The following is a 24298-nucleotide window of genomic DNA, read 5'->3' as shown; positions in this document are numbered from 1 at the left end:
ATAATTCCATGAATGTAAACATTCATAAGCAGCTACCCTATCAAAGTGCCACAGCACCTACATGTCAACAGTATCACCTCAATTCTTCCAAACTCCAGGCCCAACCTTTGCTCAAAAACAACCCTTTTATTCTAGTAGTCAGTCTGGTGAACCTCTAAATTGATTCCATTGCATGTATGTAAATTTTCCTGTAACTACTGCCATAATAACAAATTCCAGCATTTTCCTCACGACAGTTGTTAGACTAATTGACCTATGGTTTCCTATTTTCTGTGACTGCCTTTTCTTCGACAGAAGTCTTCCATTTGCGATTTTCCAATCTCCTACAATACTTCCTTATTCTAGGGAATTTTAGAAGATTACAAGCAATGTTTCCATTATCATTTCAACCTCTTTTAAAGAGATTTTAAATTCAAGCCGTCAAGTCCATGTGTTTACCTATTTTGATCCCATTAGATTTCATAGAATCCCTACAGTGTGGGAACAGGCCCTTTGGCCCAATAAGTCCACACCGACCCTCAAAGCATCCCACCTAGACTCATCCCCCAGTAACCCACTTCATCTATACATCCCTGAACACTACGGGCAATTTAGTATGGCCAATCCATCTAGCCTACACATCTTTGGAATGTGGGAGGAAACCCACGCAGACACGGGGAGAATGTGCAAACTCCACACACAGTTGCCCAAGTTTGGAATTAAATCCAGGTCTTGCGTTAGGGTTAGGCTGTGATTAATCATTTCCGTTTCCTATTACTTTTCATTAATTGAGATAAGCCCTCCCATTTCCATTTCCTTTACCTCTTAATTTTCTACCGACCTTGTGACCCTTTTTTTTTGTATCTTTTTTGTGAATACTGGTACAAAATGCATATTCAAAGTCTCTACCATTTCCGTCCTTTTCATTATTAATTCGCCAGCATCATTTTCTCAAAGGGACCAGTGTTTACTTTAGCTACTCTTTTCCTTCTTATAAACATGTCGAAACTTTCATTGTCTGTTTTTATATTTCTTGCTAGTTTTCTATCGTACTCACGTTTCTCCCAGTATATACTTTTGCCATCCGTTACTAGCTTGGAAAGTTTTCAAATTATAATTTCGAAGGGAATGAAATATTAAAACAGTAAGCCTTGCTAAGACCATTACAAGGCACTATCTGACCACATATTGAATACTGTAAACAAATCTGGCCCCCTTATCTAAGGAAAGATGTACTGGCATTGAAGTAGTCCAGAGAAGGTTTACTGGGTTGTTGCAGGTGTGAGGGATAGTCTATAAGAGAGATTGAGTAGATTGGACCTGTACTCATTAGAGTTTAGAAGAATGTGAGGCAACCTTATTAAATCATACAAAATTCTTAGTGGACTTGACAGCGTAGATGTAGAAAGGTTGTTACCCCTTAGACAAGTTGAGGACCGGAAGACATAATTTCAGAGTGAGGGTGTCACTTAAGCAGAGTTGAGGAGGAATTTCTTTTCTCAGTGGTTAATGAATTTGTGAAATTCGTTATTGCAGAGGATGTAGGCAGATTTTTGTTTTAATCTGTAAAGGAATCAAAGGTCTTGGGAAAAAGTTGGACATTGGATGTGCTGAATGGCCTACTTCTGCTTTTATATCATGTAGTCTTATGGTCTTTAGAGGATCCTTTACTATGAAAGAATTAACTCTAAATAATTGGTTGATTCCAGAACATTTACATCCCAAATGCACAGTGTGATTTCATCCACAAGGCTAACTTTATCTTGACACTCCATAAGAGTAGTATCTAAGCCCTATCCTGACCCCTACTATAACTATATTCCTTTTTATTTCCCACCCACTTGAATGATCTCTTGTATCAAGGTGCTATGACTAATTTGCTCATCTTGCAGCAGCCTTTGCTGTCATTCACACAAGCTGCAAGAACATCAAACTGTATTGAGCAAGTGCAAGGACTAAGTTTCACTGCTCTCTCTGGATCCCCAAACCTACCTCATTCATAGTCACAGCCACCTGCCCTTGCTCATAGACCAAATCTGAAGCAGTTAACATGTCTGGTGTGACTTCCTTCTGGAACAAAGTGACTTGGTTCTCCAGCTCACCAACTCTGAGCTGAAATTCCTCAAACTGCAGCGGTTTATTGGAGATGTGGTTGCCATAATCATACTGTTCTCCAAGAGTTCCCACATTATACAGCTGCAACCCTTAATTGTGGTGCTATAAATCTTTTCTCAATTTTCATTCTCATTTCTATTGACTGAGCATACATTTCTCTAAGCATTAAATGAGTTAACACTTTTTTGACTGAAAAAGAACTCAATTATTGAATATTAAAAATTATTGAATAGCAAATATTTTTAAAGTATGTCACTGTCCATTGACCAAAGTGGTTTGAAAGTTATGAAAAATGTCATATTGTCATATAAGATGTATTGCAGAGGGAAGTGGAACAGGTTACAGTTCAAGCAGTAGGAGGAAATTGGTTTTGTCAAAAGAAGTTTTAAAAATATTATTTTTTATCCCCCAGGAACATCAAATTGTTGAAAAGCAACAGACAATTCCAGAGTTCATCCCAGTCCCAGGTACTGTTAGAGAGTGTCTTTTGTACTTCACAATCTTGGTTTGATCAGACGTACTGCATAGAAGCTGCTCAAGTGCATTAATGGAAGTCATGCTCAAGACTTGTCAGAAATCAATAATAATTTAGTAATATGAAAGAAATGCCTTCTTCAAATTAATCAGAAAGCTGTACTATGATATTATGGGCATCCAGACTCTAGAAATGTATGTTATTGTAAAAATTAAAGTGTCTGGTGGCCAGAATATGGAGACATACTGTGTTGGATTTTTAGATGCTGAGATTGGTTTTGTGGTTTACACATCAGAGGGAAGGTGCTGCCAACAAAGAATAAAGAGACTAAGTGATAGCAGGCCCAAAGAGAAGTTTTAACAAGCAAACATTTGCAGGATAAGCACAAAGAAGATCGGCTGAGAGGAACTGGAGGATAGCTGAAATACACATGTGGGAACAAGAGAGATGAGAATTGATACTGTCAAACGACAGAAAACATTACAGAAACTGAGGTGGAAGAAAAAAGCTTGATTTATAATAGAACATAGAACATTACAGCACAGTACAGGCCCTTCGGCCCTTGATGTTGTGCCGACCTGTCATACCGATCTCAAGCCCATCTAACCTACACTATTCCATGTACGTCCATATGCTTGTCCAATGACGACTTAAATGTACCTAAAGTTGGCGAATCTACTACCGTTGCAGGCAAAGCGTTCCATTCCCTTACTACTCTCTGAGTAAAGAAACTACCTCTGACATCTGTCCTATATCTTTCACCCCTCAATTTAAAGCTATGCCCCCTCATGCTCGCCGTCACCATCCTAGGAAAAAGGCTCTCCCTATCCACCCTATCTAACCCTCTGATTATTTTATATGTTTCAATTAAGTCACCTCTCGACCTTCTTCTCTCTAATGAAAACAGCCTCAAGTCCCTCAGCTTTTTCTCGTAAGACCTTCCCTCCATACCAGGCAACATCCTAGTAAATCTCCTCTGCACCCTTTCCAAAGCTTCCACATCCTTCTTATAATGCAGTGACCAGAACTGTACACAATACTCCAAGTGCGGCCGCACCAGAGTTTTGTATAGCTTCACCATAACCTCTTGGTTCCAGAACTCGATCCCTCTATTAATTAAAGCTAAAACACTATGCCTTCTTAACAGCCCTGTCAACCTGGGTGGCAACTTTCAAGGATCTGTGTACATGGACACCGAGATCTCTCTGCTCATCTACACTGCTAAGAATCTTACCATTAGCCCTGTACTTTGCCTTCTGGTTACTCCTACCAAAGTGCATCACCTCACACTTGTCTGCATTAAACACCATTTGTCACCTCTCAGCCCAGCTCTGCAGCTTATCTTTGTCTGTCTGCAACCTACGGCATCCTTCATCACTATCCACAACTCCACCGACCTTAGTGTCGTCTGCAAATTTACTAACCCATCCTTCTACGCCCTCATTCAGGTCATTTATAAAAATGACAAACAGCAGTGGACCCAACACCGACCCTTGCGGTACACCACTAGTAACTGGCCTCCAGGATGAACATTTCCCATCAACTACCACCCTCTGTCTTCTTTCAGCAAGCCAATTTCCGATCCAAACTGCTATATCTCCCACAATTCTATTTCTCTCCATAATGTGGCTTTTGCATGGAAAGAACATTCAAAGCATTTCATAAGGGAGGTGAAAACTGAGGAGGAAAACAGGAATTGGTGTTGTGGAAACCTTTTTAAATGTCAGTTGATATGACAGGATGGTTACAGCCAATTAAGAAGGTTCTAGAATGCAAGCATGAAGCCGGTGATTGCTGTTGCTACTTCTGTGGAATAGTATTCTTAAAAGTCCAAAATTGGAAGATAATCATGAGCAGACCCATCCCACATCACAGGCAAATGTCTGAAATTAATAAAGTTAGTGACTAGAGGGCCAGAGGTTTTTTAAAAAGATACTTGATTAATTGTAAGAGTTGCTGGCAAGGCCAACATTTTCTTGCTCATTCCTAATTGCTTTTGAGAGCCATCTTGAAGAGCTGCAATTCAGAGGATGCAAGTACACTCAAAACCGTTAGAAAGTGAGACCAGGTTTTTTGCTTAACCACAGTGAATGCACATTGATATAGTTACAAGTCAGGATGATGCATGGCTTGATGTTCCCATTCATTTGCTTTCTGTGATCTGCAGAGATTGTACATTGGTAGTGAATGAGGTCCTGATCAAGTGAACTGCTTTATTGTATGAAAAGAGTAGTTACTGTACCTGAGGCTTGTGTTGAGTTCCGTTGGAATAATGTTGGCGTATTGACACCACTGTGGGAACGGAGGAGCTTGGATGTGAAAATTAGTGACAAGTTGCAGAAAAGTGAGGATCGTGAGTGGAATGGTTAGTGCATCTTAATCTGAATTTGACTTTTCCATTGTAACCCTGAAAATGTGAGTGTATAGAATGCAGTGTATACTTGCTTATTAGAGATAATGTGATATGTTACCTCAAATTGATAAAATATTGCAAAGCTCAACAATAGGAGGGAAAGAAAGTAAAAAGTTTCCCATACGTATAGTGTGTTTCACAAAAAAGGTCATTGTCAAACATTTTGAAAGGTCATCTGTTCTTTAGCTGTAATTGATTTAGTTGTTCATGCTCTGCTTTCTTCCTCTTCTTACTTTCCGCAAACTGAAAACACCTCCTTAGTTCTAATAAAGCATGCACATCTTAAAGATTATAATTGTTAGTAGAAGTTGTGATTGGATCCTGTAACAGTATCTTCTCCTGCCTCTCTCTCATTATTGTGTTATGCATATCATCATACCTTTTGTAAAAAAGAATCTGTTGGAGCTGCTATAACATTTAACATGTCCTTTTTCCATTAAACGTTCTGACTGTAAATTTAAAACACAGTTTTCACCCAGTGGAGCTGGCATATGATTGTTAGCTGCTTGGTGTGTGCTACAGAGAGCTGGAATTTACTCTGATAAAGGAAAAGTTGTCTTGAAAGTCTGAACAACAGACATGAAGTTGTTGCTTCTGATAATACTATGTTCTCTAAAAGGTTTGAAGAATACCATGATTGTCGAAGATCCCAGAACACAGTCTGCTGTAACTCAAAAAAAGAAAAAGCTAAAGAGAAAGATAATTTCAAAGGTGGCCAAGCAAGGTGGGAGAACAATTTGAATAATTAAGTATAGAGTATTAGGCCAGTTGCCTTGTGATGGATGAGCTTTTGTATTGATTTTGCTTTGAATGTATTATTCTTGTTGAGAATTGACAAATAGACTGCCTTATTAACTGGGACCCCTTAATTTTCATTGCACCACAAAGCCTTCAGCTGCTAGATCAGAATTTGCATATTATAAGAGATACCAACATGTCATCCTCTGCCACTTTCGCTGCCTACAATCCGACCCACAACCAAAAAGATATTTCCCTCCCCATGAATAGTGAGGCCAATCACTATGTGGTAGCTGTCACTAACTTTGAATTAATTAGCACAGACTAAAGATTGGAACTTGGATCATTCTTGTGTGGAAATGATGGAATGTGTACTGTCATTCAGTGTGCTTAGTACAAGATCCTGATATTCCTTCAAACAAATAATAATAAGTAAAGAGACAACACAGTATGGAGCTGAAGGAACGCAGCAGGCCAGGCAGCATCAGAGGAACAAGAAAGTTGACGTTTTGGGTCGGGACCCTTCTTCAGAAATGGGGAGGGGGAAGGGAGCCAGGAAATAAAGAGAGAGGAGGGGTGGAACTGGGGAAGATCGGTGGGATGGGATAGGTGAGTGCAGGTAGGGAGTGTTGGTCAGTGAAATGGGTGGGGCGGATAGGTCAGAGAGAAGATGGACAGGTTGTGTCAGGTCAAGGAGGCAAGGATGAGAGGGAGGGTTGGACATTTTTGGGCTGGACATGGGGTTTTTGAACTGGTGAATTCCATGTTTATGTCATTGGGCTGTAGGATCCCGAGGCGGAAGATGAGGTGTTGCTCCTCCAGTTTGTGGTTGGTGTCATTGTGACACTGGAGGAGGCCCAGCATGGATATATCACTCAGGAAGTGGGAAGGGGAGTTAAAATGGCTGGCAAGCAGAAGGTGTTGTTGTTTGTTGCGTGCACCTGCTCAATGAAATGGTCTCCAAGCCTAGGCTTGGTCTCACCAATGTAGAGGAGGTCACATCAGGAGCAGCAGATGCATAGAACAAGTCGATGGATGTGCAGATGTACCCCTGCCTGATGTGGAAAGTTTGTTTTGGGTCTTGAATGGAGGTGGGGAGAAGGTTAAGGGGCAGGTGTAGCACTTCCTGCAGTTGTAGGGTAAGGTGGTGGGGTGAATGGGGAGTGTGGAGCGGACGAGGGAGTCACAGAAAGAGTGGTCCCTACAAAATGCAGATAGGGGTGGAAAGGGAAATATCTCTTTGGTTGTGGATCGGATTGTAGGTGGCAGAGGTGACAGAATAAAAAGTAAATTCTGGTCTAGCAGCTGAAGGCTTGGGTTTGCAATGATTAAAACTAGGAATACTCAAGAGACTGCAAATAGTGAAGTGCAGCTACCGTGGAGGATTGTACAGGTAAATTAGCTGAGTGAGACAGAGTAGCCAGGCCATAGAGAGATTTGAAAACAGAAGAGCATTTTAAAATCAAGATGTTGCTGTACCAGCAACCAATCGAGGTCAGCAAATAAAAGGGTAAATAGGATTTGGAGCCTGTTTCATAAAATTGAGAATTTGAAATTGATGGGCATTGCATTGATTTTATTTGGAATAATATAATTCATATATTAGACAAATATGGCATTCATAGAAGGATGATTAAAAGGCTTCTGCAACTTATTGATTGTTGAACATTCTCTTCAAACTGTGTGGGAGCTGGGAGTATTTGCATAGTTATTAACGGCATTAACAGTTTTGAGGGGAAAAAATGCAGCAGCATAGAACACCGTTTTGCATCCTTTCCTAAGCCTCCATATCCTTCCTATCCTGGGGTAGCAGAACTGCGCATACTACTTCAAATTTGGCCTAACTAAAGTTTTATACAGCTGTGACATGACTTGCCAATTTTAATACTCAGTGCCCTGACCGACGAAGGCAACCATGCCATGTGCCTTCACTACCACCTTATCTGCTTGTGTTGCCACTTTTTGGCAGCTATGGACTTGTACCCCAAGATCCCTCTGTATATCAGTGCTCCTCAGAGCCTTTCCATTTACTGTATGCTTTCTTCTTGCATTGAACTATATTATCTCACATTTGTCTGAATTAAACTCCATCTGTCAATTCTGTGCCCAACTTTGTACCCAATCCACTATCCACAACTGCATCATTCTTCATGGCATCTGCAAACTTACTAATCAGACTACCTAATTCATCCAGATCATTTATGTATATATTACAGACAACAGAGATCCCAGCACTGATCGTTGTGGAACACCATTAGCTGTAGACTGCCAGTCAAAAAACATACCTCCACATAAACACTTTGCTTTCTGTGATCAAGCCAATTTGGTATCCACCTTACCAACTTACTGTGGATCCCATTTGGCAATCATGTGGAACAGCCTATCATAAAGGACCTGGTGAACCTGGTTAAACCAACACCAGTCATCTCTCTGTAATGAGAGAGCAGCTTCTAAGATCCCCGAAGGCTATGGCAACATCACAACCCATTGCCTGCTGAACTTGGATGCTGGATTTTTGTCATTTATGCACAAGGACTCCCAAATGCCACTGTGTGCAGCTTTCCGCAGTCTTTCCAATTTAAATAATATTCAGCTCCGTTAATCTTACTGCCAAAATGCAAAACTACACATTTTCCCATAATTATATCCCATCTGCCCACTCACTTAACCTATCTAAACTTCTTTGTAGATTTTTTGTATCCTCATTGCTTGGCTTTCCACCTATTTTTGTGTCATCCACCAACATGGTGATAGTTACTGTAAATATATTTATTGTAAGTAATTGTAGCCAAAGCACTGATCTCTGTGGTACTCTATTAGTTATGAGTTTAAGTCCTAAAAGTACCCCTTTATCCCAACTCTATCTGCTATTAGTTAGCCAATTCTCCATCCATGCTAAAGACTACCATCCATGTGGGCTCTTAATAAGTATCTGTATGTGCAATACCTTCTCAAACGTCTTTTGGAAATCCAAATATATTACATCTACTGGTTTCCCTTTATCTATCCTACATGTTACCTGTCAATGAACTGTGATGAATTTTTCAGACGCAATTTCCCTTTTATGAAGTCAAGTTGATTCATTATTGATTACATTGTGTACTCCTAAATGCTCTGCTATTACATCCTTTATAATAGACTCTGGCATGTTCCTAACGACAGAAGTTAAATCAACTGACTAAGTGTTATCTGTGTTTTTTTGTGTCTCTTTTGAAAAAGGATGTTACATTGGTAGTTTTCCAATCCTCTGGGACTTTTCCAGAACCTAAAAATTCTTGTAGGATTACTACCAGTGCATTCACTATCCCTGAAGCGAAGTCTTTTGAAATGCTTGGGTGCAGCCATGAGTTCCAGGGACCTACAGGCTGTTAGTCCTCGTAGTTTCTGTAGGATGAGCATTGTATGTATTTCCATCTCAGCTTTGGCCCCTTGATTATTTAATATTTCTGGGATCTTATTCGTGTATTCTCCCTTGAAGACTGATGAAAGTATTTTGTCAATTCCTCTGCTATTTCCTGGTTCTCCATTATTACCTCCCAGCTTCATTCTCTTTGGGATTTGTGTTTGTTTAGCATCTCTCTGTCTTTTTATACATTTACAGAAGCTTATACAGTCTGTTTTCAAATTACTTATTAGTTTGTTCTCATAAGTTATCTTCTCTCTCATAAATTATTTTTTGCTCATCCTTTGTTGACTTTTTAAACTTTCCCAATCATCTGGGTCACCATTAATCTTTGTTGCATTGTATATTTTCAGTTGATACTACCCTTAACTTCGCTGGTTAACCATGGTTGGTTTGTCCCCTTCATAGAATCTCCCTGCCTTAACAGGGATATATTTTTGCACTGAGTTAAATGTATTCTTTTTAAGAGAAAGTAAGAACTGCTGAAGCTGGAGTCAGAGTTAACAAGAAATTTCTGAAGGGTCCAGACCCGAGACGTCAGCTTTGCTGATCCTCTGATGCTACCTGGACTGCTGTGTTCACTCAGCTCCACACCATATTTTTTTTAATGTCTGAAAGTTTTCCTCACATTTCAGATACTCATTTCCCAGTCCATTTCAGCTAACTCTGCCTTCAACCCTATATCATTAACTTTATTTAAATTTAGTGCAGTTGTTTGTATGCCAAGGTTCTCGCTCTCAAACCGAATGCTAAATGTCATGGTCACCATTTCCTAGGTGATCATTTACTTGAAGGTCATTTATTAAATGTGCTTCATTATATGTTGATAAATCCAAAAAAATACGGATCCCTGGTTGAATGCACACTTATTGTTCCGAGAAGCTGTCTTGAATACACTGTATGAATTCTTCCTCATGGACTTCCTTTGCTTATTAATTTCAATATAAGCTATTTTAAAACATTTCGATCACACAAATCTACAGTAGAAGAGAAGTAACTTCCTTAAAGCTATGTAAAATAGGACATGAATTAGCTTTACCTAAAATTTCAAATGCTCAATTTAAAAGGATCTGAATTGTTTCCATTGATTTGTATAACTAAAATATTTATTTTGATATCGTAAATTAGTATGGTTTTTGTGATACAGCAGATTTGACAGTTGAAGCTAACCGAGAGCTGACGGAGATCCGAAAAGAGCTGTTACACGACCTAAAAGAAAGAAATCAGGCATTGGCTTCTGAAAATCAGGTCATTGCCCATCAGACTCACAGCTTGACAAAACAGCTGGAAGGGATGAAGCTTAAAGTGGAACGACTGGAAAAAGAAAATCATAAGCAACAAGAAGTTGACAATAGCCAAGCCAGGGAAGGTTAGAGATATTATCCTGCTTTTAATAGTGTAGTGGCTGTGAAATGATTAAAAATCTAACTTCAAGAGTAAATGCTTATTGGAAATATGTACTTATGAAGTACAATGCATTTTAACTCTTCACATGCTGATTCATATGTTTTCTTGAGGATAATAGAAATCTACTTCCATCATGAGGAAAGTTCTTGAAACCTTCTGTTTGTGAAATTTGATCAAATGTCAAAAGGATTTTCTAATTTTCTCTTTACCATTTCTAGATGAAAAAGCGGAACTCCATTTACTTAGGCAGCATGCTCAGGAACTAGTGGATGAAAATGATGCTTTGAAAATGACCATCCATCGCTTAAATGTAGAACTTAGCTGCTATCAAACCAAATTCAGGCCGATACATAACGAGGTAAAAAAATACAGCAAAAATTCAGTCTTCTATTTAATTGTAGAGTCATTGAGAACAGAAACAGATCCTTTGATCCAACCAGTCCATACTAACAATAACCCCGAACTGAATTATCCCACCTGCCTGCACTCAGCTCACATCCCTCCAAATCTTACTTAACCATGTACTTATTTAATGTGTTTTAAAAGTTGTAACTGTATCTTCATCCACCATTTCCTTTGGAAGTTCATTCCACACACAATGTATAAATAATTATCCCTCATGTCTTTATGAAAATTTTTCTCCTCTCATCTTAAAAATATGCCCCCTAATCTTGAAATCCCCCCGTCTCAGGGAGAAAAGAATGTTTCAAGTCAAGATGAGCTTATGACCAAGACCCTTTCTTTTAATGTTGGCTGATCAGCATTGACTTTAGTAACTTATAAGTCAGCACCTCTCCCTGCAGCACCATATTTTAAATTTATTCAGAAATTTGAATTTGTGCTGTTGCCCATACTTTGCCCAAAAGCCGTGTGTTAATGTATATGTATGCCTGACAGAAAATTCAGCACTTTGATATGAACATGCAACAGTCTCAATATTTAGCTCCAAACAATCTGGTTTATGTTGTGTCCCTGATCTAAAAATGAGACTTGCACATCAGAAATAAACAGGAGTATTACAAATCATTAAATTTTTTTTACAAAGTTTTATTAATGTATTTTATCCTTCATTTCATTTCATACAACCAAGTAAGGTCTGTGTTTCCTTGTCATCACTTCCTGGAGACATTGTTAGTTTATGAACTAAAGCTGTTGGAATATAATCTGAACTGACATCCTTGTCAGTTATCATTGTCTCACTGTATATTTTGGCATCTGTTTCAATTTAGGTTTGCATCTGCAGTTTAACTACGATCTATCAGATATCTACTGAGAGAACCAAATCGGTCTTGGTCTTCAACTATGTGTCACAGTTTACAGGCACCAGGATGCATGTGCAGACAGAGTTCTTCTAGTTCTTCCTTTCCCTCAACACCAACCCCTACCCCCACCACCATCTCTCCCTTCAAAATATTGCTTCTTTATAATTTTGATGAGTAAGCTTTTGCGATTGGTAGCATAGATGCATAATAAAAATCTGCTGTGAGATAAGGAATTTAATTGTTGCTGTTAGCTTAGAAGGGCATTGTACTGTTCATTCTAATGTGCAGGTACAACCTGGCAGAAATGATGACATTAGTGGTATTGTTGCTGGACCAGTTATCCAGAAACACAGATAGTGTTCTAAGGACTTGGATTCAAATTCTACCACAGCAGAAAAGGATTTGACACTCCTAACAACACTCCTGAGAGAAAAGAAAACCCGACTCTGACTCAAAGTAGATCTCTACCAGTTTAGCTGTGTCTCCTAGTTTTAGTCTCTCTGACAAGAAAAATTGTACACCTGGTCTCTACACTGTCCAGTCCCCTCAAGTTAACATAGAACATAGAACATAGAAAAGTACAGCACAGTACAGGCCCTTCGGCCCACTATGTTGTGCCGTGGAATAATCCTAATCCAAAAATAAAATAACCTAACCTACATTCCCCTCAATTCACTGCTGTCCATGTGCATGTCCAGCAGTCGCTTAAATGTGACTAATTGACTCCGCTTCCACGACTACCACTGGCAATCTATTCCATGCGCTCACAACTCTCTGGGTGAAGAACCTCCCTCTGACGTCTCCTCTATACCTTCCTCCTAACACCTTTAAAACTATGACCCCTCGTGGCAGTCAGTCCTGCCCTGGGGAAAAGTCTCTGGCTATCGACTCTATCCATGCCTCTCATTACCTTGTACAGCTCGATCAGGTCACCTCTCTTACTCCTTCTTCTTAGATTATTCATTAAGATCTCCCCTCATTCTTCTAAACTCCATTGGGTATACACCTAACTTGTTTAATGCTTTTGCTACTTAAATTGTGCATTTCACCCCCTCTCTAATGTATGGGATGCTGCACTGTTCCAAATAAGTTTCACGAACTGCACTCCTTCCGTTTGCTAGGGATAGCATTTAACATTGTCATTAACACCTTCAAAGCTGAACTCCAGTTTCTATTTCTCTCTGACGATAGGTCCTTGGAATTTCTTCTAGCTGTGTCAGGTCATCCAGGAATAGAGGACATTTTGAGTTAGCTCTTGAGAGGGCAAACTTCCATTGATGGATGGTTGCAGCATGCTATGACCACTGGCCCTGCAAATTTGATATTGCAGGTTTTTGGGTGGAAAGATTGTGACCCTTTAAGGTGATGTAGGAAGGATGCAAACTTTGTTCTAGCTACTAACCTCAATCATTGTGGTATGTAGCCCAATGCTAAATATGTTGCTAACAGGCTGCATGTTCAGCAGAGGGCTCAGTGGTGTCTTGTGGCCCTTACAGGAAGCAGCACATTTTACAGGTAAGCTGCATCCCCCCAAAGGAGAAGTGTTCAAGACTGCAGCAACTGGTGGAAGTATACCAAAAATGTGTTTCCATGAAGAATTTAGACGACCAATTGAGCTGAAAAGCCAGAGAGTTCCTAGGTTCTCTGTGACAAGAGACATCAACCCAGTATGTGAAAAGGAGAAGAGAGGGTATGTTTCCACAGAGGACCAGTAGTAGCAGTGTGTACCGTCCACAGATGTGCAGAAATTCATCAACGTTTTTCTAGCAGCACCTTCCAAACATGTAGCCCCTACTATCTAGAGGGACAGTATTAGCATGGGAACACCACCTTCAAGTTCCCCTCCAGGCCACACACAGAAATATATTGCCACTCCTCCTGTGTTTTTTGACTAGAAATCCTGAAACTGTCTCCATAATTGCACTCTTGGTGTCCTTCAACCCAAAGAATGCAGTAATTCACAAAGTGGCTAATCACTGCCTTCTCAAGGGCAATTAAGGATCAGCAGTAAATGGTGTCGAGCCAGCTTTGCTCACATCCCAAGAGTGAATAAAAATGAGGTAATGCTGCACAGGAGCACCAGGCTAAGCAAAGCACCTTCAAGGTGGTATAAAAGTGAATTGTTCACTTATGTATGTATTATTGGAAATATTGTTGAATACAAATGTAAATGGCATAGTTCTTTTGCGTGGTGTCATTTATTTTAGATTGATGATCAAGAGAACATTGTGATGTTCAAAGCATTGGAAAGGTGGGGGATTATGAAGCAGCAATGAAGTAGTGATGATTTCAGGCAAGGTGGAATCTGATTAACTGTTCACGGACTCCCTATCGGAAACATTGCGACTCCCTTCTCCTTTTCTTGGCCTTCCTCCAGCTTTTAATTCCCCATTATACCGCTAAGTTTCTGTCTGTCCACCCCACAGCTTTCCACTTCCCTTTTCCCCCAGTCTTGCCCCTCCCTCCAACATTCATCTCCCACTCCCAGCTTTTGCCTCACTCCCAACCCTTTCTCCAATTTTTGCCTTTGGCTTCTGCCCCCTTCAGCTTTTGCCTTACCTCTTCAGCTTTGCGTTTCTCCCTCCTTTAGATTTTGCCTCATGCTTCTTCCTTCAACATTTGTATCCCACTTCTCCAACTTTTGACTCCTGCCTCTCTAGCTTTGACTTCCACCTGTTCCAACTTTTGTCCCCTATCTCCTTTAGCACCTCCCAACCACCTCACCTGGCCCTGTTCGAGTTTTCACCTGCTGTACTTTGTGCATATCCTCTCAAATACTGTGGATAACCCCATTGATGACGTGCTGGTCTATAAGTAAATATTTTGCATCTAACTAACTCTTGCATTTATTTCAGATATCCTGTAATACTGGCCTTCCAGCATCAGGACCACCACCACCCTGGCTTGTAAGTATTTTGTAAAACTTTTAGGATTTTTAGAAATTCAATTCGTCATATACAATTTATAAATGATCATTTTACAATTGTTCGTTAGCTTTAGCCAGGTTTTAGAGTTAAAAACATTCAACGTATTAGAATTGGTATGACAATGACTATTTCAAGACTAGAGGCTTAGGAAAAAACATAACATAAAATTGTATAAAACATATGTAGTACAAAACCATTGATTCCATGTAGTATCTCCATTTTAAAATATTTTTTCAAACTTCACAGCCATGTATGTATTGAAATTTGCTGATCACTCTTGAAATTGGACTTGCTTTTTACCTGCCAAGCATTATGCAACATATAGTTTGTGTCCAGGTTTTTGGTAATACATGTATTCTCACTTTTGCACTCATTGTTCCAATTCCTCCTTAGATTTATAATAACATTTAAGTATGATTTGTCGCAGGTGGACATGAAATTCTTGTCACCCCTACTTTTGGCCTATGAGGACCGGCTACGGGAGAAGGATGCTGCATTGCAAGTACATGAGGTAAGCTGGTGATTCTGGAAAGTATTTATGAGAACTCCCTAAAGGTTTCATCCTGTCTTTTTAAAATCCTAGATAATTGGAACTGCAGATGTTATCTCGGATTCTCCAACAAAGTGTGGAGCTGGATGAACGCAGCAGGCCAAGCAGTATCTTAGGAGCACAAAAGTTGACGTTTCGGGACTAGAGAAGGGTCTCGGCTTGAAACGTCAGCTTTTGTGCTCCTAAGATGCCGCTTCGCCTGCTGTGTACATCCAGCTCCACATTTTGTTATTTTTAAAATCTTATAGGCTTCCCATGAATCTTACTTGTTATACAAGTGACCTGAAAAATGTTTTTGTTAGGGGATATAAAAACGCTCTCTGTCCTACTCTGGTGTGTAGATGCATGCTCATTTTGTACTGCCTTGTCTACATACAAGTTCAGGAAAACACTGACCCATCTAGGTACAACAAATTCTACACTTGCACTGCAGCCCAGTATCTTGTTCTTTATGCTAGTTCTAATTTTTTTTTGACAGAAACAGTGACACATTTCACCAGATTTTCCAGGTTGGGTCCCAATCCCACCATCAGCCTCTATGCCATGGCTGGTGTTATGTTTTCATGCAGAGGTGCTGATGTTCGGCTGGGGTGGACAAGGTCAGACGTCTCACAACACTAGGTTATACTCCAACAGGAAATACAAGCTTTTGGCGTCTCAGTATGCAGCCGGTATCAGGTACACACGCACGCGTGCGCGCGCACCACACACACACACACACACACACACACACACACACACACACACACACACACACACACACACACACACACACTTTTTTTTCTCTCTCTCTCTCATCTCACACACGCACACTCTTTCTGTCTCTCTCACATACATACACACACTCTGTCTCACACGCACATACGTGTGCACGTGCATACACGCACACATGCACTTTGTTCTCTCTCGCACACATACATACTTCCTCTCACACACACATGCTTTCTGTCTCTCTCTGTCAAGGGAGTGTTTGATGTGGGGCGGGGACAGTGTAGAGGGAGCTTTACTCTGTATCTAACCCCGCACTGTCCCTGCCCTGGGATTTACCATAGCCATGGAAAGGGAAAGGAGCAGTTACCAAGGGAAGATGTTTAACTGGGGAAAAGGAAACTATGACGCTATCAGGCAGAAGTTGGGAAGTACAGATTGGGAGCAGAAGGGGCACAACAGACATGTGGAGACTGTTTAAGGAGCAGTTGTTGCAAGTGATGCATAAATTTGTTCCTCTGCGATAGGTAAGAAGGGGTAAGATTAAGGAGCCTTGGATGACAGGAACAGAGGTGCTGCTCGTCAAAAAGAAAAAGGCAGCTTACGTAAGGCGGAGGAAGCAAGGGTCTAGCACAGCTTTAGAGGATTACAGGCTTGCTCGGAAGGAGCTCAAAAGTGGACTGAGGGGGGCCAGGAGGGGGCACGACAAAGACTTGGCAGGAAGGATTAGGGAGAACCCGAAGGCATTTTACTCATACGTGAGGAATAAGAGAATGATCAGGGAGAAGGTAGGGCCGATCAGGGATAGCGTAGGGAACTTGTGTGTGGAGTCTGAGCAGATAGGGGAAGCCCTAAATGAGTTTTTTGCTTCGGTTTTCACTAAGGAAAGGGACCTTGTTGTGAATGAGAACTTTGAGGAGCAGGAAAACAGGCTTGAACAGATCAAGATTGAGGAAGTTGATGTGCTGGAAATTTTAGCGAACATTAAGGTTGATAAGTCCCCGGTGCCAGACCAGATTTATCCTAGGTTGCTCTGGGAAGCGAGAAAGGAGGTTGCTAAGCCGCTGGCAAAGATCTTTGCTTCCTTACTGTCCACGGGAGTCGTACTGGAAGATTGGAGAGAGGCAAATGTTGTTCCTCTTTTCAAGAAAGAGAATAGGGAAATCTCTGGAAATTACAGACCAACCAGTCTTCCGTCTGTGGTCAGCAAGGTTTTGGAAAGAATTCTGAGGGATAGGATTTATGACTATTTGGAAAAGCATAGCGTGATTAAAGGGAGTCAGCATGGCTTTGATAGGGGCAGGTCATGCCTCACAAATCTTATTGAGTTCTTTGAGGAGGTCACGAGACAGGTTGATGAGGGTCGAGCAGTGGATGTGGTGTACATGGACTTCAGCAAGGCATTTGATAAGGTTCCCCATGGCAGGCTCATTCATAAAGTCAGGAGGTATGGGATACAGGGTGATTTGGCTGTCCGGATTCAGAATTGGTTGGCTAACAGGAGGCAGAGAGTGGTTGTAGATGTTAAGTATTCTGCCTGGAGGTCAGTGCTGAGTGGTGTCCCACAGGGCTCTGTTCTTGGGCCTCTGCTCTTTGTAGTTTTTATAAATGACTTGGATGAGGAGGTTGAGGGGTGGGTTAGTATGTTTGCTGATGACACAAAGGTTTGAGGTGCCGTTGATAGTAACGAGAGCTATTGCAGGCTTCAGCGAGACATTGACAGTATGCAGAGCTGGGCTGAGAAATGGCAGATGGAGTTCAACCTGGATAAGTGTGAGGTGATGCATTTTGGAAGGTCGAACTTAAATGCTGAATATAGGATTAAAGGCAGAATTCTTGGCAGTGTGGAGGAACAGCGGGATCTTGATGTTCAAGTGCATAGCTCCCTCAAAGTTGCCACCCAGGTGGATAAGGTTGTTAAGAAAGCATATGGTGTTTTGGCTTTCATTAACAGGGGGATCGAGTTTAAGAGCTGCAAGGTTATGCTGCAGCTCTACAAAACCCTGGTGAGACCACACTTGGAATATTGTGTCCAGTTCTGGTCACCCTATTATAGGAAAGATGTGGAGGCTTTGGAGAGGGTGCAAAGGAGGTTTACCAGGATGCTGCCTGGACTGGAGGGCTTGTCTTACGAGGAGAGGTTGACTGAGCTCGGACTTTTCTCTCTTGAGAGAAGGAGGAAGAGAGGTGACCTGATTGAGGTGTACAAGGTAATAAGAGGCATGGATAGAGTTAATAGCCAGAGACTTTTCCCCAGGGCGGCAATGACTGCCACGAGGGGTCATAGTTGTAAGGTGTTAGGAGGAAGGTATAGAGGAGACGTCAGAGGGAGGTTCTTCACCCAGAGAGTTGTGAGCGCATGGAATAGTTTACCAGTGGTAGTCGTGGAAGCGGAGTCATTAGTGACATTTAAGCGACTGCTGGACATGCACATTGACAGCAGTGAATTGAGGGGAATATAGGTTAGGTTATTTTATTTTTGGATTAGGATTATTCCACGGCACAACATTGTGGGCCGAAGGGCCTGTACTGTGCTGTACTTTTCAATGTTCGGTGCACACTTTCTCTCTTATGTTCCTCTTTCACACACGCACACACTCGCACGCTCACTCACTCACTCGCACGCTCACTCACTCACTCGCACGCTCACTCACTCACTCGCACGCTCACTCACTCACTCGCACGCTCACTCACTCAAACTTTCTCTTTCTCTCGCACACGCACACACACACACGCTCTCACTCTCTATCACTGTCTCACACACACTTTCTCTCACTCTATCTCTCTCACATGCACATGTGCACTTTGTCTCTCTCGCACACGTGTACAACACTTTGTCTGTCTCTCTCACATACACACACACTTTTCTCGCTCGCTCTCTCCTTGCGCCTGCATGCTCTCTCTCGCGCACCCTGTCTCTCTCTCGCGCGCCCTGTCTCTCTCTCGCGCGCCCTGTCTCTCTCTCGCGCGCCCTGTCTCTCTCTCGCGCGCCCTGTCTCTCTCTCGCGCGCCCTGTCTCTCTCTCGCGCGCCCTGTCTCTCTCTCGCGCGCCCTGTCTCTCTCTCGCGCGCCCTGTCTCTCTCTCGCGCGCCCTGTCTCTCTCTCGCGCGCCCTGTCTCTCTCTCGCGCGCCCTGTCTCTCTCTCGCGCGCCCTGTCTCTCTCTCGCGCGCCCTGTCTCTCTCTCGCGCGCCCTGTCTCTCTCTCGCGCGCCCTGTCTCTCTCTCGCGCGCCCTGTCTCTCTCTCGCGCGCCCTGTCTCTCTCTCGCGCGCCCTGTCTCTCTCTCGCGCGCCCTGTCTCTCTCTCGCGCGCCCTGTCTCTCTCTCGCGCGCCCTGTCTCTCTCTCGCGCGCCCTGTCTCTCTCTCGCGCGCCCTGTCTCTCTCTCGCGCGCCCTGTCTCTCTCTCGCGCGCCCTGTCTCTCTCTCGCGCGCCCTGTCTCTCTCTCGCGCGCCCTGTCTCTCTCTCGCGCGCCCTGTCTCTCTCTCGCGCGCCCTGTCTCTCTCTCGCGCGCCCTGTCTCTCTCTCGCGCGCCCTGTCTCTCTCTCGCGCGCCCTGTCTCTCTCTCGCGCGCCCTGTCTCTCTCTCGCGCGCCCTGTCTCTCTCTCGCGCGCCCTGTCTCTCTCTCGCGCGCCCTGTCTCTCTCTCGCGCGCCCTGTCTCTCTCTCGCGCGCCCTGTCTCTCTCTCGCGCGCCCTGTCTCTCTCTCGCGCGCCCTGTCTCTCTCTCGCGCGCCCTGTCTCTCTCTCGCGCGCCCTGTCTCTCTCTCGCGCGCCCTGTCTCTCTCTCGCGCGCCCTGTCTCTCTCTCGCGCGCCCTGTCTCTCTCTCGCGCGCCCTGTCTCTCTCTCGCGCGCCCTGTCTCTCTCTCGCGCGCCCTGTCTCTCTCTCGCGCGCCCTGTCTCTCTCTCGCGCGCCCTGTCTCTCTCTCGCGCGCCCTGTCTCTCTCTCGCGCGCCCTGTCTCTCTCTCGCGCGCCCTGTCTCTCTCTCGCGCGCCCTGTCTCTCTCTCGCGCGCCCTGTCTCTCTCTCGCGCGCCCTGTCTCTCTCTCGCGCGCCCTGTCTCTCTCTCGCGCGCCCTGTCTCTCTCTCGCGCGCCCTGTCTCTCTCTCGCGCGCCCTGTCTCTCTCTCGCGCGCCCTGTCTCTCTCTCGCGCGCCCTGTCTCTCTCTCGCGCGCCCTGTCTCTCTCTCGCGCGCCCTGTCTCTCTCTCGCGCGCCCTGTCTCTCTCTCGCGCGCCCTGTCTCTCTCTCGCGCGCCCTGTCTCTCTCTCTCGCGCGCCCTGTCTCTCTCTCTCGCGCGCCCTGTCTCTCTCTCTCTCGCGCGCCCTGTCTCTCTCTCTCTCTCGCGCGCCCTGTCTCTCTCTCTCTCTCGCGCGCCCTGTCTCTCTCTCTCTCTCGCGCGCCCTGTCTCTCTCTCTCTCTCGCGCGCCCTGTCTCTCTCTCTCTCTCGCGCGCCCTGTCTCTCTCTCTCTCTCGCGCGCCCTGTCTCTCTCTCTCTCTCGCGCGCCCTGTCTCTCTCTCTCTCTCGCGCGCCCTGTCTCTCTCTCTCTCTCGCGCGCCCTGTCTCTCTCTCTCTCTCGCGCGCCCTGTCTCTCTCTCTCTCTCGCGCGCCCTGTCTCTCTCTCTCTCTCGCGCGCCCTGTCTCTCTCTCTCTCTCGCGCGCCCTGTCTCTCTCTCTCTCTCGCGCGCCCTGTCTCTCTCTCTCTCTCGCGCGCCCTGTCTCTCTCTCTCTCTCGCGCGCCCTGTCTCTCTCTCTCTCTCGCGCGCCCTGTCTCTCTCTCTCTCTCGCGCGCCCTGTCTCTCTCTCTCTCTCGCGCGCCCTGTCTCTCTCTCTCTCTCGCGCGCCCTGTCTCTCTCTCTCTCTCGCGCGCCCTGTCTCTCTCTCTCTCTCGCGCGCCCTGTCTCTCTCTCTCTCGCGCGCCCTGTCTCTCTCTCTCTCTCGCGCGCCCTGTCTCTCTCTCTCTCGCGCCGCCCTGTCCTCTCTCTCTCTCGCGCGCCCTGTCCCTCTCTCTCTCTCGCGCGCCCCTGTCCCCTCTCTCTCCTCGCGCGCCCTGTCTCTCTCTCTCTCTCGCGCGCCCTGTCTCTCTCTCTCTCTCGCGGCGCCCTGTCTCCTCTCTCTCTCGCGCGCCCTTGTCTCTCTCTCTCTCGCGCGCCCCTGCTCTCTCTCTCTCTCGCGCGCCCCTGTCTCTCTCTCTCTCGCGCGCCCTGTCCTCCGCTCTCTCTCTCTCTCGCGCGCCCCTGTCCTCTCTCTCTCTCTCGCGCGCGCCCTGTCTCTCTCTCGCGCGCCCCTGTCCTCTCTCTCGCGCGCCCTGTCCCTCTCTCTCGCGCGCCCTGTCTCTGTCTCCTCGCGCGCCCTGTCTGTCCTCTCGCGCGCCCTGTCTCTCTCCTCGCGCGCCCTGTCCCTCTCTCTCTCACGCGCGCCCTGTCTCTCTCACCGCCCTCTCTCTCCGCGCGCCCTGTCTCCTCTCCACGCGCGCCCTGTCTCTCTCACGCGCGCCCTGTCTCCTCTCCCTCTCGCGCGCCCTGTCCTCTCTCACGCGCGCCCTGTCCTCTCTCACGCGCGCCCTGTCCTCTCTCTCGCGCGCCCTGTCTCTCTCACGCGCGCCCTGTCTCTCTCACGCGCGCCCTGTCTCTCTCACGCGCGCCCTGTCTCTCTCACGCGCGCCCTGTCTCTCTCACGCGCGCCCTGTCTCTCCTCACGCGCGCCCTGTCTCTCTCACGCGCGCCCTGTCTCTCTCACGCGCGCCCTGTCTCTCCTCACGCGCGCCCTGTCTCTCTCACGCGCGCCCTGTCTCCTCTCACGCGCGCCCTGTCCTCTCTCACGCGCCGCCCTGTCCTCTCTCCACGCGCGCCCTGTCTCTCTCACGCGCGCCCTGTCTCTCTCACGCGCGCCCTGTCTCTCTCACGCGCGCCCTGTCTCTCTCACGCGCGCCCTGTCTCTCTCACGCGCGCCCCTGTCTCTCTCACGCGCGCCCTGTCTCTCTCACGCGCGCCCTGTCTCTCTCACGCGCGCCCTGTCTCTCTCACGCGCGCCCCTGTCTCTCTCACGCGCGCCCTGTCTCTCTCACGCGCGCGCCCTGTCTCTCTCACGCGCGCCCTGTCTCTCTCTCACGCGCGCCCTGTCTCTCTCACGCGCGCCCTGTCCTCTCTCTCTCGCGCGCCCTGTCTCCTCTCTCGCGCGCCCTGTCTCTCTCTCGCGCGCCCTGTCTCTCTCTCGCGCGCCCTGTCTCTCCTCTCTCTCGCCGCGCCCTGTCTCTCTCTCTCTCGCGCGCCCTGTCCTCTCTCTCTCTCTCGCGCGCCCCTGTCTCCTCTCTCTCTCTCGCGCGCCCTGTCCTCTCTCTCTCTCGCGCGCCCTGTCTCTCTCTCTCTCTCGCGCGCCCTGTCCTCTCTCTCTCTCGCGCGCCCTGTCTCTCTCTCTCTCGCGCGCCCTGTCTCTCTCTCCTCTCTCGCGCGCCCTGTCTCTCTCTCTCTCGCGCGCCCTGTCTCTCTCTCTCTCCGCGCGCCCTGTCTCTCTCTCTCTCTCGCGGCGCCCTGTCTCTTCTCTCTCTCGCGCGCCCTGTCTCTCTCTCTCTCGCGCGCCCTGTCCTCTCTCTCTCTCTCGCGCGGCCCTGTCCTCTCTCTCTCTCGCGCGCCCTGTCTCTCTCTCTCTCGCGCGCCCTGTCCTCTCTCTCTCTCGCGCGCCCTGTCTCTCTCTCTCTCTCGCGCGCCCTGTCTCTCTCTCTCTCGCGCGCCCCTGTCTCTCTCTCTCTCGCGCGCCCTGTCTCTCTCTCTCTCGCGCGCCCTGTCCTCTCTCTCTCTCTCGCGCGCCCTGTCTCTCTCTCCTCTCGCGCGCCCTGTCTCTCTCTCTCTCGCGCGCCCCTGTCTCTCTCTCTCTCTCTCTCTCGCGCGCCCTGTCTCTCTCTCTCTCTCTCGCGCGCGCGCCCTGCCTCTCTCGCGCGGCCCTGCCTCTCTCTCACGCGCGCCCTGTCTCCTCACGCGCGCCCTGTCTCTCTCACGACGCGCGCCCTGTCCTCTCTCTCACGCGGCCCTGTCTCTCTCACGCGCGCCCTGTCTCTCTCACGCGCGCCCTGTCTCTCCTCTCACGCGCGCCCTGTCTCTCTCACGCGCGCCCCTGTCCCTCTCTCACGCGCGCCCTGTCTCTCTCACGCGCGCCCTGTCTCTCTCACGCGCGCCCTGTCCTCTCTCACGCGCGCCCTGTCTCTCTCACGCCGCGCCCTGTCTCTCTCACGCGCGCCCTGTCTCTCTCACGCGCGCCCTGTCTCTCTCACGCGCGCCCTGTCTCTCTCACGCGCGCCCTGTCTCTCTCACGCGCGCCCTGTCTCTCTCACGCGCGCCCTGTCCTCCTCTCTCACGCGCGGCCCCTGTCTCTCTCACGCGCCGCCCTGTCTCTCTCACGCGCGGCCCTGTCCTCTCTCACGCCGCGCCCTGCTCTCTCTCACGCGCGCCCTGTCTCTCTCACGCGCGCCCTGTCCTCTCTCACGCGCGCCCTGTCTCTCTCACCGCGCGCCCTGTCCTCTCTCACGCGCGCCCTGTCTCTCTCACGCGCGCCCTGTCTCTCTCACGCGCGCCCTGTCTCTCTCTCACGCGCGCCCTGTCCTCTCTCACGCGCGCCCTGTCCTCTCTCACGCGCGCCCCTGTCTCTCTCACGCGCGCCCTGTCTCTCTCTCTCGCGCGCCCTGTCTCTCTCACGCGCGCCCTGTCTCTCTCTCGCGCGCCCTGTCCTCTCTCTCGCGCGCCCTGTCCTCTCTCTCGCGCGCCCTGTCCTCTCTCTCGCGCGCCCTGTCTCTCTCTCGCGCGCCCTGTCTCTCTCTCCTCGCGCGCCCCTGTCTCTCTCTCTCGCGGCGCCCTGTCCTCTCTCTCTCGCGCGCCCTGTCTCTCTCTCTCGCGCGCCCTGTCTCTCTCTCGCGCGCCCTGTCTCCTCTCTCTCTCGCGCGCGCCTGTCTCTCGCTCTCTCTCCGCGCGCCCCTGTCTCTCTCTCTCTCGCGCGCCCTGTCTCTCTCTCTCTCTCGCGCGCCCTGTCCTCTCTCTCTCACGCGCGCCCTGTCTCTCTCTCTCTCGCGCGGCCCTGTCTCTCTCAAGCGCGCCCTGTCTCTCTCAAGCGCGCCCTGTCTCTCTCAAGCGCGCCCCTGTCTCTCTCAAGCGCGCCCCCTGTCTCTCTCACGCGCGCTCTGTCTCTCTCACGCGCGCCCTGTCTCTCTCACGCGCGCCCCTGTCTCTCTCTCTCTCGCGCGCCCTGTCTCTCTCTCTCTCTCGCGCGCCCTGTCTCTCTCTCCTCTCTCGCGCGCCCTGTCTCTCTCTCTCTCTCGCGCGCCCTGTCTCTCTCTCTC

General features: G+C 47.4%; 1 protein-coding gene across 2 annotated transcripts in view; it reads left to right on the top strand.

Moving 5' to 3' along the window:
* cep89 (centrosomal protein 89) overlaps positions 1-24298 on the top strand; it is a 115396-nt gene that overhangs the window by 25205 nt on the left and 65893 nt on the right. Inside the window, exons 7-12 of one of the 2 annotated variants that reach the window (XM_048546660.2) lie at positions 2507-2561; positions 5602-5706; positions 10274-10492; positions 10749-10888; positions 14648-14698; positions 15147-15230. In XM_048546660.2, coding sequence (XP_048402617.1) covers positions 2507-2561; positions 5602-5706; positions 10274-10492; positions 10749-10888; positions 14648-14698; positions 15147-15230 — 654 coding nt within the window. Of the gene's footprint in view, positions 1-2506; positions 2562-5601; positions 5707-10270; positions 10493-10748; positions 10889-14647; positions 14699-15146; positions 15231-24298 lie in introns of both variants that reach the window. The other variant, XM_048546659.2, reaches the window with a different exon arrangement.

The sequence above is a fragment of the Stegostoma tigrinum genome, chromosome 16 (assembly GCF_030684315.1).
Source record: "Stegostoma tigrinum isolate sSteTig4 chromosome 16, sSteTig4.hap1, whole genome shotgun sequence".
Lineage (NCBI taxonomy): Eukaryota > Metazoa > Chordata > Chondrichthyes > Orectolobiformes > Stegostomatidae > Stegostoma > Stegostoma tigrinum.
This window is presented reverse-complemented; position numbering and strand designations above follow the sequence as displayed.